Source organism: Taudactylus pleione, unplaced genomic scaffold (genome assembly GCF_031769625.1).
Source record: "Taudactylus pleione unplaced genomic scaffold, aTauple2 ptg000040l, whole genome shotgun sequence".
NCBI lineage: Eukaryota > Metazoa > Chordata > Amphibia > Anura > Myobatrachidae > Taudactylus > Taudactylus pleione.
The window spans coordinates 17,560,830-17,580,846 of NW_028284442.1; the positions used below are offsets into that span (position 1 = coordinate 17,560,830).

A 20,017-nucleotide genomic window follows, 5' to 3' on the forward strand; every position below is an offset into this window, starting at 1 on the left:
ACGCTGGATCGGTGTCTGCAAGATATTACACTGTGGGTGATTCATGGTGGAAGACAGAAAGCTGTAACAGCCACAGCAGAGAGTCCTGAGGAACCCTGCAGGATTTACTTAGGAGTTTTTAGTTGGAACCAGAGGGAATATATCTGACAGATAGTAGTGAAACCAATTAGTGTATGAGTTATTAGACCAGAAGCAGTAGCTTTCATAAAGCCCAGTGGACACACATATACAACAGCCTACCTTTCTAGAAGTGCACGCCTGTCATCCTGGTTATTCTGTACTGTTGCTTCCAACACTGCAATCTCTCCCCGCAGGTCATCGGTTTGCTTCTCCAGCTCGCTGACCCTGCGCTGACTGCTCTGCCATTCCTTCTTTAGAGTAGCCAGATTTTCATTTAATGCTGTGATTTGCATGGTCAGCTTCGACTCATTCTCTTCATGCCTCTTTCTATGCTCCTCTTTTTCTTTTGCTTCTGTAGTCTAATAAATAGATATGCAAAAGAAATGCAGATGAGTGTCCAGTCATATTACAGATATTACCCTGGGTCAGCAAAATGATCTTGTTTGAATATCAATATATCGCTCCATAAGATGCAGTTTCAAAAACAGACCCTAGACAATATATCAGGGCCGCAGGCTTCCCAATCCCTGCTAAAGTAGGAACATGGAGAACAGGTTTTACTTTAGGACATCTGTAGGCAAGATATCACTTGTGAGAAAGGTGTTGTACACTTAATTCTCTCTGTGACTTCACTCACAATCTGAGTCAGGTGAAAAATAATCAGAACAAAACAGAATAGTCACTGGACTGGATCACTCTACGCCAGAGGTTCCCAAACGCAGTCCTCAAGGCTCCCCAACAGTTCAGGTTTTGGTGATATCCATGGTTGAGCACAGGTGACTTAATTAGTACCTCAGTCAATTTGATTTAACACCTGTGCTCAACCATGGATATCTCTAAAACCTGAAATGTTGGGGAGCCTTCAGGACCATGTTTGGGAACCTCTGGTCTACACCCCTGAAAGGGAACAATGAATAGAAAGTTGACTCATTTAATTGATTTGAACCTGACAAAACACTGTTCAGTCTAGAATACACCGGCATCTCTCTATACAGTAACCAATGGATAAGAGCGATTATAAAGTTTACATTGTGACAACTTTTGCCACATATTTTCCTTACTCAAAGCGATTCAGCTAACAAACATCAATGATCATTTGTCTCAGGACATCATGCCCTGTAAATACTGCTCTTACAATAACTTTCTAATTAACTATGAAACACCATAATTAAATATCCCAGCAATGGAGTCACTAGGGTGTTGCGGGCCGCACCGAGTGAAATCATCCAAGGGGGTGACACCAAAGATAGCAGAGCTGCTGTGCTATTTTGGTGTCACCCCCTCGGATGGTGACGAGCAGCAGTGATGGGTGATGTGCACATGAGCATGTCATCTACTGTGCCGGGACAGGCTGTGGGAGAGCTGGGCAAGCCCCCAGCATGATGAGAACAGGGGCGTGACTCACAGCTACTCCCCCAAAATGTCACAAACTAGGGGGCGTGGCTTCAAAGACACTATGCCACCGGGTACCACCAGACCTGGTGACGCTACTGTATCCCGACACTTCTGGCCACATCAGTGCTTGTAGCACTGTGGCTATAACTAAATACACATCCTTTTTTTTTTTAAATCTTTTTATTATTCAAAAAGACATTGTATAACAATATATGTGAAAACATAAAAGTCACATACATGGGTAAAATGTAGCTAAATGCAAAGATTATACATACAGCAATTTATTGTACTCATTTAGTAAATGTGGCCCAATGTAATAATACTAAACAAACTCGGTGCAGTAAGAAACAATCACTCACAAGTTTATGTTGCAGTTCTGTGTGCTGCTTCTTCCATTCTGCCTCCTTTCCTTTCAGATCATCCTTCAGAGTCTGCTGCAGCAGCTTCTCCTGTTGCAGAGCACTCGCAGAGCTCTCCATCTTGCCCTGTAGCTCAAGCTTCTGCTGAATCAGTAGTTGTTTGGCCTCCTCCAGACTGCTTACTTTCTGTTGGGAAATGGGAATTCAGTTTTTTTAGGTTTGAAACCCAGGACAGTGAATGTCACAAAAGACGAAATATTAATTACCAATTGATACAGAAGAATCATGTAGCCTCTTCCCCAATATATGCCATACGAAGCGTTATGTTTGAGTAGCAATACTTCTACATAGTTGCTAGGTCCATGTGTATTTGTTTTCAAAGTCCCCAACTTGTTTACATTACATTTACATTTCTTTAATTAAATATTTTTTTTCCAACCAATCAGCTTCTACGTATCATTTTATTACATTTACTTGATAAATGCTATCTAGAAGCTGATTGGTTGTATGGGAAAATTCTTCACTCTTTAGAAGCTTTATTACATCTTCCCCATGGAGTCAAGCGATACTGATTGGGGGGACTTCCCTGACACCTGCTGTACATGATTACAGTATGAATGGGAGAGAGATACCGTCCTTAGAGGATGGTACCTATCTGTGAGCTCCAGTTCGATTATAAAAAAAATGTATGTAGAAAAAGCTCTTGGTGATCACTTTGCATATACATTTAATGTATGTATGAATTGGTCAGTCTGGTTTATGGACATTTTTAGTCGCATTTACAGTTAGGGAATTTCTTAGTACAAGTTCACAATGACAGTAGCGATGATTATTAGACCCAACGACCAAGGTATATATGTAATGGAGTGTTTTACCTAGCGAGTATGGTGGGTATTATTTCCATTTGTATACATGGAGCAGTCTAACAAACTAGTGCCATCCATGAGTGGGTTTTGTTTTAACCCCCCAACACTTGACAAAAATGTAGCCCTATTTTTTTATATCTCCTATTACCCATTATATTAATGAATACTTGCGGAAAAATGTAGATCACTTTTTGGCTTACAATGTCTAGAACGCCAGTGTTACTGCAGTTCGTGTGTATAAAGAGCTTTATTTAGTAAAAGTATTAAGCTAGAACTAAACTGACCTTTTGGTAGTCCTCCCTGACATTCTTTAGTTCTTCAGTCTTCTTCATTAGTTCTTGTTCAAACTTTTCCTTAAGAGAATTGAGATTACTAGCTTTAACCCTTTCATCGCTCAGCTCTTTGTCAGTGCGGGCCTGAAACACAGAATAATGTAGGAAATAACAAAATGAACGAGACACATGTCAGGATAACAAGGTACATACAGAATGGAGCAAGAGTTCTTCCTAGTGAGTGAATACAGGACCTCTCCATGTAGTAACTACAGAGGGAATATGACCCATCTCCTACACACAATAGCACATTAGAACAATTATACACCTATTATGGTGTTCAAATGTGTTTATTCACCCATCTACATCTCAGGATGAAATTCACTGCCTCCTGGATTAGCATAGATATTCATGGGTATCGACTCCTTCACTGCTGAGCCTATTTTGGCACTTTTAGCGCTGGTCACATTGTAAAATCAATATCACTTATTATAAATTATACATTGGCTTTTTAAGAAAACTTAGAATTTCCTGAAAAAAGTATTAGTTTCCTTATTTCTCCTCGGGAAACAAAGATATAATATAAAAAAATATTAACTTTTTTGGACATTTTGGTTATATTTCAAGAAAGTGAACTAAAAGCAAATGTACACATTCTTTTTGTATTCTAGCAACCACCACAAAAATACTTTGCGTTTATTACTTCAGCATTTATCCACCTTCCCAAAACAACAAAATGCTGGATTATGCACGTAGGTCTTCAAAATAAAATCTGAAATTTGAAAATAAGGCTTTTTTTTTTTCTTTTTTTTAACAATGTTTTAATGAAACACATAAAATGTGTAGGAATAATTTGGTAGCCGCTCTCTTCAGTAAAGTAGTCTTCGTATTTATTGAAATAACTACTAAGTGGGCACACTGTTCGAAAGAGGTGACTCCCTTCTCCCCCCCTGGTACAGGGGGCAGAGTGCTTAGCCATGCCTCCTCAACACAATGCTTAGTCTTACCCCCTTCCATGATTGTACCACTGCCCGCTGTGTCCCAGAGTAGAGACATTGGGCATCTGATGCCCATCAATGGTTCAAACCATCAATGGATTCATGGCATCAATGGAAACCATCGGTGGAGGACCCTTCAATGACCATACCTAAACTAGGTGCAATTGTTCAAAACTCTCTTTGGAGGAATGATTTGCAATACTCCTCAGCCACTTTGCAATCCATAAAGGAGGTCAAAGCACCATTAGATTAGTGAGCTGATAACCTCATCCAGTTTCAAGATATGTAATTATGAAACCATATTTACTATCTGCTAAGACTGTAATACGCCAGTTACTTTAAAGCTCATGTCAAGCCATTATGATTTAAGGCACACTAGGACTAAAACATGCATTAAGATTACAAGCGTGTATGGGTAATACTTGTGTATATTCATGAACTGCCAGTCTACCTTCTCGTGGCAATTTTTACACAGTTGAGCAATGTTTTGCTACTACGCAAAAAGTCCAGATATCCGATACTGCACACGCTGCTGCGTTCCCAAACGCAAATCCAATGCTTCAGAGGCAATATTGAGTTGGAATTGAGCAGAATGGCTAGAGGAGACCCTAGGCTACTGCAAATGTTGATGGTGCCGATGTTGGTGTTTTTACAATCTCCATCACAATTACACAGCCTGAGAGTGGTCGTATTACCTCCCGTACACTCCATCGCAATGTGAAGCACAAAAGGAATGCGGAGATTAGCATTTGCATATTCCCAGAACCGCTATTGAGAGAGCAGCTGTGAGTGTGGCTGCAATATAACCATCTCTGAACCAGGCTGAGTGTTGCAAGGTGACTTCAGCACACGATCACTTGATGAGCCTGTTCAGTATTGAAGAGTTTTAGTTCACACATTTGACAGGACTCATTTGCGTAGGTTTGAAACAGATCCAGTGTTTATATGTAAACACAAACTAAAGTAGACAGATATGGCACGCTGCCACATGTCACCACTAGCACAGATGGTCGTGTCTGTTTATGCCATGTCATAGTTCATTCCAAATACTTCTGTGCCTCACTATTTCTTTCCATGTGTCAGCAGCAACTGGAATACTGCAAAGTACTTAAACCTAAGAGATCCAAAAGTAAAGATCTATGCATTATTATTGCACAATAAATAGTAATAGAATGCATTTGATAACACTATCTGTAGTTGTATATCACAAGACACAAGAGCACCAGAGGATGGAAGACTGAAGTGAATATATGAGATTATTGGAACGATGTTGTCCAAGCCCCACAATGGTGAAGGACAGTACTGAAGCCGCTCACTGACAACGGAATTTTAGTACTTCCTGCTAATTTTTTAAAACCTCAGAGACATGACCCAAGTCTCAGGGCAGGAGAGAAAATCCGTCTCTCCCAAAATGTGGGTTGTGGAGATGGTCAGAAAACTCTGCCCATTGCAGAATTTAAGATACTTCTCTCATGGCCAGTGAGCAGCAAGTGCCCACATGGTTGTTCCAATAAACTAATTGTTTGAGGCATTGTGAGTCTGGGCCCTGACCGCCCATCTTTCACAAGTATTGCGTTCCTAGAATATTAATGAGATGGACTCCTGAGGAGAGTATGCATTGCAACTCACCCCAGCAAACTATTATTTATATAGCCTATTGGGGTATGGGTCACAGTAGATGTGAAAGTGACTGTTAGGCCACACAGAAAGTCTTTAACCAGGATGCTAGAGTTATTGATATCAACAGGCTAACCGGTAACACAACAGGATCAGTGGTAAGCAGAAAAGCAGTATTGCAGGGGTTAACAGCAGTATATAGGTGTCTCACCTCAGGAGCTAAACACTGGGCATCCTCACAGTACTGTGCCACTTAAACAGTAAAGATGGCGCCAGCTGCACATGAGCAGTAGCCCAGTGGTGATGTCATCAGGTCGAAGGTAGCACCTCCCTCAGACTCTGGGTCCTAGTGCCCAGCATGTATAGTAGAGAGAGGAGACAGTGCCGGAGCGCATTGCTCACTAACCACTATACTGGCAGACATACAGGTAAGCCAATCATGTCTTCAGATCTCATCTAAGTTCTTCCAAACAAGTCTCTCTCGTCTCTGTGCTTAGGCTCTTTATTCTTGTTCTGATTCCCAGTCATGGGTTCTGGGTACAGGGAGAGATGCATCTGGCTACCCAACTGGCAGCCATCTCCTGGGGTCTGGACGAAGACCAATGCACTGCGCGGGGGGACCGCTCCTGGGGGCACTGCGCGGGGGGAGCGCAACTGGGGGCACTGCGCGGGGGGAGCGCACCTGGGGGCACTGCGCGGGGGGAGCGCACCTGGGGGCACTGCGCGGGGGGAGCGCTCCTGGGGGCACTGCGCGGGGGGAGCGCTCCTGGGGGCACTGCGCGGGGGGAGCGCTCCTGGGGGCACTGCGCGGGGGGAGCGCTCCTGGGGGCACTGCGCGGGGGGAAAGTCATATTACCTGAAAGATCATGGAGGCATTAAAACATGCATTTAAGGGGTCTGTGGGGATATCTGATGCTGTTGGGGGCATCAGATCTGCATTTTAGGGGCATGTGGGGATGTGTGGTGGCATGTGGTGAGGTCTGAGGCATATCGGGAGCTCTAAATCATAAATTATGATGGGACCCAGAAATGGTCAGGTAGGACCCCATTTTTTTAAAGTGGTGGGTCCCTGGGACCCACAAATTTTGTCGCTCACCGCGATCACGGACCATGGCACGTTCAACAGCCACCCCCAGTGGAGGGAACGCTAAGGCTGCCTGAGCAGAGCTGTACGCCCAAAGTGGTTGCCACCGGGGGCAAAAACCTAAATTGGTAAAAACGTGCGAATGTGTGGACAACGGACCAGGTAGCTGAACGCCAGCGCTGTTCTGCCGAAGCCCCAAGTCGCGCTGCCCAGGAAGTCACCACGGCCCGTGCAGAATGCGCAGACAGCCGGTCCGGTGCCGTTCGCCCCGAACTGGAATAAACTTGAGCGATGACTGAGCGAATCCAATACACAATGGTCTGATTTATAGTCGGCCAACCACATTTCTGGGCGTCGTACAGAACAGGCAGTGAATCTGTACAGAGGACGGAGGAAGTCACATCCAAGTAGATCTGCAGGACACGGATTAAGTCTAATAAAACAAAATCATCCCAGTCCTAGGAAGTTATCGATTGAGGAAATACTGGGAACACAATTTCTTGGATCAAGTGGAAAGCCTAAACCACCTGTGGTCGGAGCTTAGGAACCGTACGGAGAACCGCCCCATCCTCATGGCATATGAGAAATGGTGGCCTGCAAGACAAAGCACCCAACTCAGAAACACGCCGAGCTGAGGCAATAGGTATAAGGAAGACTAACTGCCAAGTAACAAACTAAAAGGTCTGGCAAATACAAAGGTTCAAAGGGAGCCTGCTTGAATGCAGAGAGGACCAGGTTAAGATCCCACGGAGCTACCGGCAGACAAAACTGTGGCTGAACCTGTAACACACTGTGTAAAAAATAAAAAAATTGAATGGAAACCTCTGGTAGAAGGGCGAGATGCAGCTGGAATTAAGCAGCCAGTGCCGAAATCTGCACCTTCAAGAAGGAATGCCAAGAAATGCCACATAGTACGGATTACTGAAGGAGGAAAACCCCCAGCCTTGTAGAGCCTGGCCTCAAAAACCAACCGAGGAAGATCCTTGTGCAAAAATCAACCCTGCGGAAGGAGGTGTGGCCACAGTGGAAGAGGCCGCCCGAGACCTACCGACAGAAGTCATGCATCCACTACAAAAGCCCTCAGGTCTCTGGACCTCGCACAAAACAGGGGAACTTTGCAATTGTGGTGAGAGGGCATGAAGTCCACCTCCGGAATAGCCCGCCACTGAATCAACTGTTGGAAGACCTACGGATGGAGCGACCATTCCCCCGGGAGAAACGATGACCCAAGCTGGTGTGACCAAGGATCGAACAAGTAGCCGAGACAAAGGGTACTCTGTGTACCAAGACCAGTCCCGGAGAATCTCCCACTAGAATTCTAGTGGAACCTGGCGTACTAAACGGACTCGAAGTAGAGACCCCGGTGCCCCACAGCTTAATGCACAGAAAGATCGATGGTTGAGGCACTGACCGCACCGTTGAGACCAAGTTCTGGAGGGTCCAGGCTTCGGACTCGAGCAGAAAAACCTGCTGGAGGGCGGTGACGAAGATCACCCCCAGGAACAACAGGCGCTGGCGGTATCAGGTGAGACCTCAAAAAAAAAAAAAAAAAAAAAAAACCAGATCCAGCCATGATCCTGAAGTATCTGTACCATGCGGTCCAGATGCCCCTGCAACCGGGAAGACGATTCAGCCTTCACGAGCAGATAGTTCAAATAAGGAATGGCCATTATACATTCCTTGCGCAGAAGGCTTGCCAACGCTGCCCTGATCTTTGTGAAATGGGCGGAGTTGCGGCTAAACCAAATGGCAGGGCCTGGAACTAATAGTGAGCTGCGCAGACTGTGAACTGGAGGAGAGAGTGATCCTCTGCCCAAATCGAAAATTGAAGTACATGTCCCTGACAAATTTGTTGGCCTCCATGTCGCGGATCACTGATCAGAGACATTTCATCTGAAAATGATCCACTCAAAGCTTGGTGTTTAGGGCCTGCTGATTCAAAATCAGCCGTAAGGAGCCACTCTGTTTCCAAAGGGGGAATAGGGTGGAGTAGAAACTCTGTTTCCAACTTAGCACCGGACACGAGGCAAAGAATGTATAGCATGGCCTAAAGCCACTCTACTCCGCATCTTGGTGAAGACCGGTGGTGATAAAATGGCGTGGTGGAGGACCCCTGAGGTTGATTATGTAACCCCTCACAATGAAGCCCAGGCATCTGAAGACTACTCCTATCAGGTTTCCTAGGTTTCTCGGGAGCCTTGGTCCTTTGGCGCAGAACCCCTGCAGGGGATAAACCTACCTCTGGCAGGTTGTCCTCTAGAAGGTGCCCCCACTCCCTGAAAAGGATATGCAAAATGCACAAAAATGCGGACCCGCTGCGTGGGGGCTGCCATAGGAAGAAAAGTGATCCTCCCAGCAGTGGCTTGGGCAATAATAGCATCCAACTGAGGCCCGAAAGCGCTTCCAAGGAATGCTTGTATTCAGAATCTGCTTCCCAAACATGGAGCCAAAGAGCCCACCGTGGGGAAACAGCTGTAGTGGAGACCCATGGTGCCACCTGAACCCTGCCTTGCACCACTTTACAAACATAGGCCGCAATGCCAAAGATTTGCTCTGCGAAGTCCAGCAAGGAATCCCAGGACAAATCACTACAGAAGCCCGCGACAAGTTTGTTGACCCAAGTCTCCATGGCTTGGCCCAATGTAAAGGCCAGTAAGGGGCAGATGATCACCACAGAATCCAAAAAGATAAGATTTAAGACATCCTTCAACTTACTACTCTAAAAGGAACTGTAAACGGACGACAAACCTTGCACCAGAAGCACCTTATACTTAGCTAAGTGAGCCACCGGCGCATCCACCTTGGGAGACCGTTCCGACTTAGTCATATGATCCGCTGTAAGTGGATAAAGAGGCAAATTTACGAGGCACATAAATCTTTCTATTCGGCGTGTTCCAAGCCTCTTAGACAAGATCTGAAAGATCCAAAGAGGTAGGGAGAGAGACCACCTTGCGCCGACAGTTAAATTGGAGAACCGCTTCCGTCGGGATGGTGATATCCAGGGACTGCCTGACCACCATAATGAGGTCTTCAATGCCATGCCCTGAGGAAAAATCCAAGTCAGCAACTTCAGAGAGGACCACATCCTCCAGATCCTCGTTCTCCTACTCTTTTGAAGCCAAGACGTCCATTGGATTCTTGGAAGGAGTTTCTGCACCTCGTGATCCTCGAAAAAATGTTGCAAGATCAGTTGAAATCTTTCCAAATCCTGTCGCCATACACTCCATGGTGTGTAGCCCAGGAGGATCAGGCACTGGCTAAGAGACCGCCCCACCAGGCGGTAGGGAAGGAAGTTCCTGCGCTGACCACTGCTCCGTGCAGTGCTGAGAAGTGGAACTCAAACTAGCAGGCAATAGGGTCATTGAGGCACTAACCATAAACGGCAAAGAAATAATAAAGCCTTCCAGGAGAGGTTAATATCCCCAAGCTGCAGAGGAGCTGATGCTGCCAGAATGCGTGTCCCTGCAGCAGAGATCCACATCCGCCCAGCAATGGCAGTCACAGCATCCTGCACAACACGCTGTAACACCGACATAGCTGGGGGGAGAACAGCCGGAACAAGCTCAGCCCTCCCTGCACAGAGCAGCTACTCTCCTGAACCCCGGGTACTTCCCCTCTTACTGGGTAAAACCCTGGGTCTGCCCGGTAACATGGGTGTCCTGGGGGAACCTGTGACACACGCACTCTGTGGAGCCGCTGCAGAAGCCCGGCAAGATGGCGCAGCCATCCGGTACAGCAGCATCACCCTGCACCCTCTAAAAGGGTGAGCGCGCACCCAGTCCCCAGTGGTCTTTGAAGAGACCAGAGTGCACAGCGGAGAGCGACCCGCCGTTCAGCTCCTCCTCCTTGGTGTGGCTGTCTAGCAGCAAGCAGGGGAGCTACCGAACCGAAGTTAAAAATAAAAGTTAAATCAATTACAAATAAAAATAAAAAACTAACTAAAACTGGGGCTGCCTAGCAGCCCCCACCAAACGTACCCAACTCCTACGGAGACTTAACAGACACTGGCCTTCTGGGGCTTGCAGGGGGAGGAGCTAATGATCTTAAAGTTACAGTAGTTAAGTGCCAGCTCCCGCTTACCCAACGACAACCCCACTGTCCAGTGTCCCTTAGCCTAGATGATAGAGAAATATTAATAACATTCTTGATGCAAGAATACAATCGATCTCTTGGGAATATGATCTAATGAGAGGGCATTAGTGTATTAGGTCACTTAGGACATTATAGAAATGAGAGGATCCCAATTTGTAATAGGATACAAGTACATGGGGAAGCTCTTCTTTATGAAAAGGAATGCCTACCTCCTACAAGGCTCAAGGTTTATACATATCTTGATCCTCAACAATCCCCAGTACCAGACTGTCTCCAACATTACAGAACAATTAAGCATCTTCTAATTCTAGATGTGGGTCCATTATGATGAGCTCTCCCTTGCTTGAAAGAGGTAATAGATGAAGAAATGAATATGAGGAACCATGCATGTTTGCTCTCCTTAGACACATCTACCAGCACCAAACCTCCAACTCAAAATTGGAGGTGACAGATCAATTGCGATAAACTCTGCTGTTTTGTCACTGAGTTAGAATGATGCAACAGATCTACTCTGCAGACTAAAATATTTCACCCCCTAAATAGTTTTAAAAAGAAAGATAAACAGAATATAATCATTACATTTGGCATTCAGATTCCTCTGTCCTTTGAATCTGTAAGGTTGCCCACAGAGGAAGGGAGAGGGGAGACAGTTACTCAAATAAATAAAAAAATACAAAAACACATTACCTAATCTTTGTGCCTAAACCATTTCAAAATGATGTGCCATGAGCTTTAGCGTGGTCCACACTATGAAGGGGACAGCCACACAGGTGGCTGTCAGGTAAGTTCCTGTAACCACAGCTAGCCAAGGATTCTGGGCATATGGCAACTTAGATCATATATAGCGGAAATTATATGATAGAACTCTTACAGCACAATGTGTTACTGAGCATCTAAACTAAACAATGGGAAGACACGCTGATAAATACCTTATGTGCTTGTAACTCCTGCAGGCTTTGTTCATGCTCCTTTAGCTGAGTTGTCTTTGTCAATATGTCCTGCTCCATGGTGGTCTTCAGTGCGCTCAGTTCTTTTATCCGTTTATTCTGGCTGCTTATTTCATTCCTGTTACATTTCAGCTCCTCCTGAGCTAGGACAAGCTTTTCCTCTACAGACTAAACAGATAACACAAAATCCACAATTAAAAAACATTTTATAGATACACACCCTCACATATCAATACTATACATATATACACAGTATACACCAATTCCATATATAAATGTCATATTAGCTGTTCAATCGATGCATAACTACTTTTGTGTTCAAATACATAGGATATTAAAGCATTAATAGCAAAGTACAAATGAAGACTGCTAAATAAAAAGACCGCAAAATAAACAAAATTGGGGCAATACATCTTCTTAATACATCTACCCAGAAAGCAGTATTAGAATCAATCCCTCTGTACTATAATATAATGTAACAAATAATATAGGAATGCTTATTCTCTGGCTCCCAAAATGCAACATAAACCTCCCTACATTGGATGCCGTGGAGAGTTTCATTAATTTTTTAAACGCAGTTGCAGACGGTGTCTGGAAGTTACAGTGATTGAGTAGAGTAGCAGGCATGCATATTGCAAGTAAGAAAAATAATATCTTCTCAGTCATACTTTTAGATCTTGTCGGATTGCAGAAACTTCAGACTCCTTTCCATACATATCAGACTGGAGACTTCCCAGTTTTCCCTGGAGGTCATCATTGGCTTTCTGCAAGTCAGACAGCTTTCCTCTCTCAGACACCAGTTCCCCAGTTAATGATGCTATCTGCTGCTGCAATTTTTTTTCTAACTGTGCCTGAAAGTCAAATATTAAAAATAAATAACTGTATACCAACACTGCAAACAGTTACTAAGACATAAAAAAATGAAAGAAACCAATAATGATAGATTACAGTATATGGAAGGGGGAAAAATAATTTGAAGATCTAGAGTTTTCAACTGTTTTGCTCAGGGGGTATTTTGTTAGAAAGACCATGACGACATTCATAATGTCGACATCACAATGTCGACATGGGTCGACAGGCACCATGTGAACATCCTCAGAATGTCGACATGTTCACAATGTCGACATCTGGACTGTTGCCATGTAAAATGTCGACAGTCTGAGGATGCCGTCGGTTAGGGTTAGATGCCAATGGGAGAGTTGCTTAGGGGAAGGTGAGGATTAGGCACTATAGGGAGGATTAGGTAGAAGAGGTTTCATAAACCAGAACACCGCTACTGAGACATCGCCGCTGGAACTGATCTTCACATGACCGACAGGACACAGAAGACGACGATGGAGCTGCTGAAGTCGCAGGGACAAGGTAAGACACCACTAGACCACTGTTTGTCTACAGCTCATCATGTCAACATATCATCCATGTAGACATGATGAATGCCAACATGGTCAATGTCACTTGGTAACTGTTGACCAATCGTACCTAACCTACTCAGGGACCAACTGTAAAACGGACCTCATCTTCATTGTATTTGAGAGGGACACCTTTGTGCTAATAAGCTTTATGATCCAGTCACTAACGCTACTGCTTACTGTCCTATCCCCAAGTACTGGGGGATCCCAACCCTCTGTCTACCCTACTTATAATTACTAGTTGTGTTTTTCCGTTCTAGCAGTAGCACATTCGTTTAGTGTTTTATTATTACCGCTTAGATAGGGAGGAATCTGGATTTAGATTTCTCTGGGACCCCCCCATGTACCCTGATAACTCCGCAATTAGCAGCAGTGATTATACACAAAGCAGACATTCTGCTCCTGTACCAGAGAAGAACATCTGTTTTCTAAGTAAGAGCAGCAGTAAAAGCAGGGGACATGCAAAAGAGCTGGAGGAAGGGCCAACCTGGCCAACAAGCACATTTGTAGCTTTTTATTTTTGGACTTAAACAAAAGCACCAGCAAAACATTTAGAGAGGCTTCAGTATTTTCCCAGTGGAAACAAAACTTGGTTCCCTATTTATACCTGATAAATGTAATTGCTTTATTAGGAGAGTTATGTAATTTTTTTAAATAAAAGGTGTTCCATATCTGCTGGGACTACAAAAGAGCAATGTGATATAGGTCTACATATACAATAATGCCTTGTTATTACAGAAAAGTATTTATAAAGGTTATCTAAAAAGCTGCATATTTAGTCATTTCCAGCCTTTCAAGCATATACTCAGTGGCCATCTTATTAGGTACAGCTTTCGAGTATTATTTATGTGGCATAGATTAATGTGCTGGAAACGCTCCTTACAGATTCTGGTCCATGGTGACATGATAGCATCACACAGTTAGTACAGACTATGGTCCATGGTGACAATAGCATCACACAGTTATTACAGATTCTGGTCCGTGGTGACATGATAGCATCACACAGTTAGTACAGACTCTGGTCCATGGTGACAATAGCATCACACAGTTAGTACAGATTCTGGTCCATGGTGACATGATAGCATCACGCAGTTAGTACAGACTCTGGTCCATGGTGACATGATAGCATCACGCAGTTAGTACAGACTCTGGTCCATGGTGACATGATAGCATCACACAGTTAGTACAGACTCTGGTCCATGGTGACACGATAGCATCACACAGTTAGTACAGATTCTGGTCCATGGTGACACGATAGCATCACACAGTTAGTACAGATTCTGGTCCGTGGTGACACAATAGCATCACACAGTTATTACAGATTCTGGTCCGTGGTGACATGATAGCATCACACAGTTAGTACAGATTCTGGTCCATGGTGACATGATAGCATCACACAGTTATTACAGATTCTGGTCCGTGGTGACATGATAGCATCACACAGTTAGTACAGATTCTGGTCCGTGGTGACATGATAGCATCACACAGGTTAGTACAGATTCTGGTCCATGGTGACATGATAGCTTCACACAGTTAGTAGAGATTCTGGTCCGTGGTGACATGATAGCATCACACAGTTAGTACAGATTCTGGTCCATGGTGACATGATAGCATCACACAGGTTAGTACAGATTCTGGTCCGTGGTGACATGATAGCATCACACAGTTAGTACAGATTCTGGTCCATGGTGACATGATAGCATCACACAGTTATTACAGATTCTGGTCCATGGTGACACGATAGCATCACACAGTTATTACAGATTCTGGTCCATGGTGACACGATAGCATCACGCAGTTAGTACAGATTCTGGTCCATGGTGACACGATAGCATCACACAGTTAGTACAGATTCTGGTCCATGGTGACATGATAGCATCACGCAGTTAGTACAGATTCTGGTCCATGGTGACATGATAGCATCACGCAGTTAGTACAGATTCTGGTCCATGGTGAGACGATAGCATCACGCAGTGAATACAGATTTGTTGGCTGCACAATCTTGCTGTAAATCGCTTCCCAATGGTGCCCTTACTGGATTGAGAACTGGTGACTTGGAAGCTCATTGGAGTACAATGAACTCATTTTCATGCCTGTGGAATTAGCTTGAGATGAGGGGCAATTCTTGAAATGTAAGTAGCCATTAGCTAGATGGATATACTGTGGCCATAAGGAATATGATCATGGTCAGCAACAATACTCAGGTAGGCTGTGGCATTTAAATGATACTCAATTGTTGTTGAGGGGTCTTATGTGTGCCAAGAAAACATACCCCATACAATTACACCACCAGCTTGACAAGCAGGATGAATCATACCAAAACCTGACACTATCACAGAAGAAATTAAGAATTGCTAGACCCCATTTTCAACGCTCTAGGTTTGGCGACACTGTGTCCAATGTAGCCAGTTACCTCTTACTAGCTGTCAGGTTTGGAACACTGTATGGTCTTCTGCTGCTGCAACCCATCCAATTCAATGAGAGACATGATGTGCATTCAGACATGCTTCTCTGCAGGCCACTGTTGTAACGTAGGATTATTTCAGTTACTGTCACCTTTTTTGCCTACTTGATCCCGTCTGGCTATTCTCCTCTGACATCTCTTAGTAACAAAGCTTTTTTTGCCCACAGAATGGTCGCTCACAAAATGGTTTTTGTGCATCCTTCTCTGTAAATGTTTCTGAAATACTGAAACTACCCCATATAGTATGGAAACAATAATCATTGCATTATCAATAGTCCGGTGACAATAATTAATTTGTTATCAGTGTAACAGATATCAAATTTCTTTTGCTTTCTAGTGTTTGGTCTGAAAAACAACTGAACCTCTTTACCATGACTGCACACTTTTATGCATTAAGTTGTTGCCACATCATTAGATATCTGCATTAACGAGTAGGCGTAATCTGCATTAACGAGTAGGCGTATAGCCGTTTCTGATGAAGTAGCCACTGAGTATATTCTAGTTAGGAGTCACAAGCTATACGCACAGTCGTACAAGTGTTGGATAAGCTGTACATGTGACACATGGCTCATTGCTGCAGGAAATAGAGGGGAATAAAATAGACTACCTTCTCATCTAACTGGGCAGTAAGAACTTGCACGTCCTTTTGGTGTTTTTTCGTATCTTCTTCAGAAGATGCTTGGATCTTTTTCAGCTGCGTCTGAAGTTCTTGCTGAAGTTTTTCTTTTTCTTTTATAGAACCCTGTAACTTGTCATTACAAGATTGTATTTCAGACTTCAACTTAGTGCATTCCTAAAAAAAAAAAAAAAATGCAATAAATATTAATAATGTGTAGCTAAAGTAGAACCGGCATTACCTCAATGAGACTTTTTTAACATAAACACAAGTTTTTCAGATCTTTTCTAAACTAAAAATATTTAAAAATGTGAATAATTCTGCAAGAAGGATCTTCTCAATAATCTTTAAGGATTAATTGAATGGAGTTAATCAGGGTCATTACCTCTAGTTCCCACAAAGGAAAACTAGTAATAATACTGTATGTGCTGCCAGGGGCACATATGGACCAGAGGTGAAACTATCTGCTGTACAGTAAGCAAAGCCTCATGCACTTTTGATGGTGAGCATATTGAAGCACCCAGCAGTCTTACTAATACCCCTCTAAACTACCAACAAAATCTCGGGTTATTACACGTGAACCCGGGATTTTGCCTAGTCTGAAAGGGTCCTTAAAAAGACAAAAAAAAAAAAAAAAAAACAGCATTTCAACCCGGGTAGTTACAAGGGTTGAACCTGAGATCTAGCCGGGTTGCGGTGCAGTGTAAGCAGGTAACCCGGGTCATTTGACCCGGGATCCATTTACAGCATAGGAAGAGCCGGCCATTAGAGATGATCTCATCTCCCAGCACTGGTACTGTACGACGTGGCCAACCTGGGAATAAGCAGCCTGTCTGGAAGTGGTCTCAGCCAGGTATCCACTTCCTTCAATGTAACAATAGGCTCTTGGCATTAAAAAAAGTGAAATATATAATAAAAGAAATATATTAGCCTAAACTGAATATTATTTTACAAATAATAAAGGGAGTACTCAAAACAGAAGGGTGGTCTGGGGAGATTTTATCACGGTTTCTACCATACAAGGAGTGTAAGCACAGACTGATTACCTGGAGCAGAGGTGTGCAACTTTACATGATGCCAGATGGATGGGTAGGCACAGATAATAATAGGTTACAAATGATCCTTGGTCTCCTAGTAAAGCTGGGTACACACTGACAGATATATCGGCCGATCAATTGATTGGCCAATGTATCTGCTGCCCGTCGGGTAGTGTGTACCCGAGATATGCCAGTGAACGTCGGCGTTCACTGACATATCGCATTGGCTGTACTGCACAGCTGATGGACAGATAGGTCTGCAGACATATCTGTCCATCGGCAAGTGTGTACGGGCGGTTGGCAGACCGCCTGTACACACACAGCGGCAGCCGCAAGGAGGGGGGCGGGACACGCCGTCCACCGGAACACGCCCCTTGGTCGCCGGAACCTGCGGGCAGGCACAGATGATGGTCGTTCAGTGTGTACGAACAGCCGTCATCTGCAGATATATCTGTATAGTGTGTACCCACCTTAAGATACTGTACTACACAAATAAGTGTTGTAGTGAATGGACATTAAGGGGGTCATTCAGACCCACTCGCGAGCGGCAGTACGCTCGCAAGTGGGTCGATGTTGCCCACTGCGCATGCGCACGACGGAGGGAGCTCCGTCGTGCGCATGCACGAGACCCGGACTGCGACAGCCAAGCTGTCGCTCCGGGTCTCGCACCAAAGGGGGCGTGCTGTCGATGGTGACTGACAGTACGCCCCCTTTGGTGGGCGTGCCTGCCAGACGGAGGCGTTCCCATGGGAACGCCTACCATCTGAAGCCGGCCCCACTGACATCACTAGTGATGTCGGTGGGAGTGATTTTGGCTCTGATAGAGCCAAAATCACTCTAGGGCTTGTGGCTGGGAAACCCTACCGCAGGGTTTCCGTCGCAAGTCCGATGGTCGCGATGGTCAAGACCATCACGACCATCTTTTTGGACGCTCGTATATGCTGTGGGTGGTCACCCACAGCTATACGAGCGTCCAGGAGGACGCTCCATTTTAATGGAGGAGGGCCCTGATTCAGAGCGAGCGCTCTGGTCAGAGCGTCCGGCTCTGAATCAGGCCCTAAGCCCCTTATTAGCATGGTTGCACTGTGCCTCCAGCAACACATTATACCATGGAAGATAGGTACACTAGTTACCTCCTCTTTAGCAGTCAGCTGAGCGCTGAGTTCCTGGACCTTAGTTGCAGCATCTGCCTGTGCTTTCAGCTTTACCTTCATTTCCTCACGTGATTTCTCCTGGTAAAGAAAAGACATCTGCTTAGTACACTTTTTCCAGGTTATATCTTTTAATATTAGAAAATACTGAATAGAGATTTTAAGAAATGTGAAGCTCAAATCAGAAATCAATAAGCTGATCTTTGTAAGATAATTAAACATGAAATACAATGTACCCAGCATGGAAAGGCATCATGTAGCCTAGATAGATGCTTTCATGCGGTTTTAAACAATACTGTAACACTTATATAATCTTTCCCTATGAGTAAATGTTTCATAATCAACTTATGTGACAGTATGTAATCAGGAACCTGAGGCCTGTGACTGTAATATGCTTACTATGGTGTGAATTAGTTCTTTTGCGCTCTGCCGCTCCTTTTCCACCAGCCCTCTCGTCTTTTCTAAGGAGACTGTGTTTTTTGCTAACTTGTCTTTGGCTTCTGTTAGGTCTCTCTGCAAAGTGTCTCTCTCCAGACTCAATTTCTCCACATTACTAGAAGCCTCCCGCTCTTGTGTGGTCATTTTCTCCAGGCTCTGTTTCAGCTTTTGTACGGCCTCCTTGAGACTGCCCAACTCTTTCTCTTGCTTGGAGAGCAATTCTTTGGCCTGCAGCAGGGAATCAGCCTTTTTCTGCAGCTCCTGCTTAGTATTAGACACTCTGTAAGCATGTAATCCAGGGGAGAGAAACAGTGAGGACACCGGTAACACAGCAGTAATGCAGATACACTAATATCACCATATTCGCAGCAATAATTCCTTTCACATATATTGTTAGATGTGCTTCCTGCAATGTTTTTTACTTGGCTCACATTTTATCTTAATTCCTTAAAAGACAACCAGTCTTCTCTAGATACCAATACGTATCATAAAGACACCGACAAAAAACAAAAGTAATGTTTTACATAGTCCAGTGATTAAGAAACATTGTAAATGCAATATATCAGTTGCTACGACAAGCAAAGTTAGATGGGCAATATCCAACATTGTCCACATACTGGGTTTGGTAAGAAAAAGCATAAACACTCAATTTCAAGTACTCTCAATGGACACCAGCAGTTAGCAATACAACATGGCGATAATAGACAAAAAGACCCATACATAATAGAGTGTATAGATTATAGGTAACTTACAATCCCTTCTCAACCTCTAGCTGTTTGCTCAGTTCTGCCACTTTCAACTCTAATTGTGAGCTCAGCTGCTTCTGTAGCTGCAGATCGTGCACGCCCTGCTCACGGCTAGCTTTCACACTTGCCAGGTCTGCTTCCAGTTTCTGAAGAAAGCAGAAATCCTGTATTTATTCACATGGCCAAAAATCACTCCAACATATTGTATTCCACATTTAACCATTATTGTATTTAAACATAATTAAGGCTGTAGCAGGGCTAAAAAACGGCCTGTGCTGAACTCACCCCCCAAACCTGTGATGTCATGTTGAGAGGTGGGGGTCACCGGAATCAACAAGAGGAACAATGCCCAGAGCGTCCTAAGGACACTGCAGGATAATTACTCTGCAGGATTATAGGGTGCCAT

The 20,017-nt window shown here is 44.2% G+C and overlaps 1 protein-coding gene across 2 annotated transcripts in view; it reads right to left on the reverse strand.

The window, feature by feature from the left end:
- EEA1 (early endosome antigen 1) overlaps window positions 1-20,017 on the reverse strand; it is a 179,039-nt gene that overhangs the window by 67,535 nt on the left and 91,487 nt on the right. For both annotated transcript variants that reach the window (XM_088454453.1, XM_088454458.1), the window contains exons 18-26: window positions 19,618-19,757; window positions 18,827-19,145; window positions 18,410-18,508; window positions 16,231-16,416; window positions 12,419-12,601; window positions 11,733-11,918; window positions 3,025-3,156; window positions 1,875-2,060; window positions 241-479 (exon numbers count right to left, since the gene is read on the reverse strand). In XM_088454453.1, coding sequence (XP_088310579.1) covers window positions 241-479; window positions 1,875-2,060; window positions 3,025-3,156; window positions 11,733-11,918; window positions 12,419-12,601; window positions 16,231-16,416; window positions 18,410-18,508; window positions 18,827-19,145; window positions 19,618-19,757 — 1,670 coding nt within the window. The remainder of the gene's footprint in view (window positions 1-240; window positions 480-1,874; window positions 2,061-3,024; window positions 3,157-11,732; window positions 11,919-12,418; window positions 12,602-16,230; window positions 16,417-18,409; window positions 18,509-18,826; window positions 19,146-19,617; window positions 19,758-20,017) is intronic.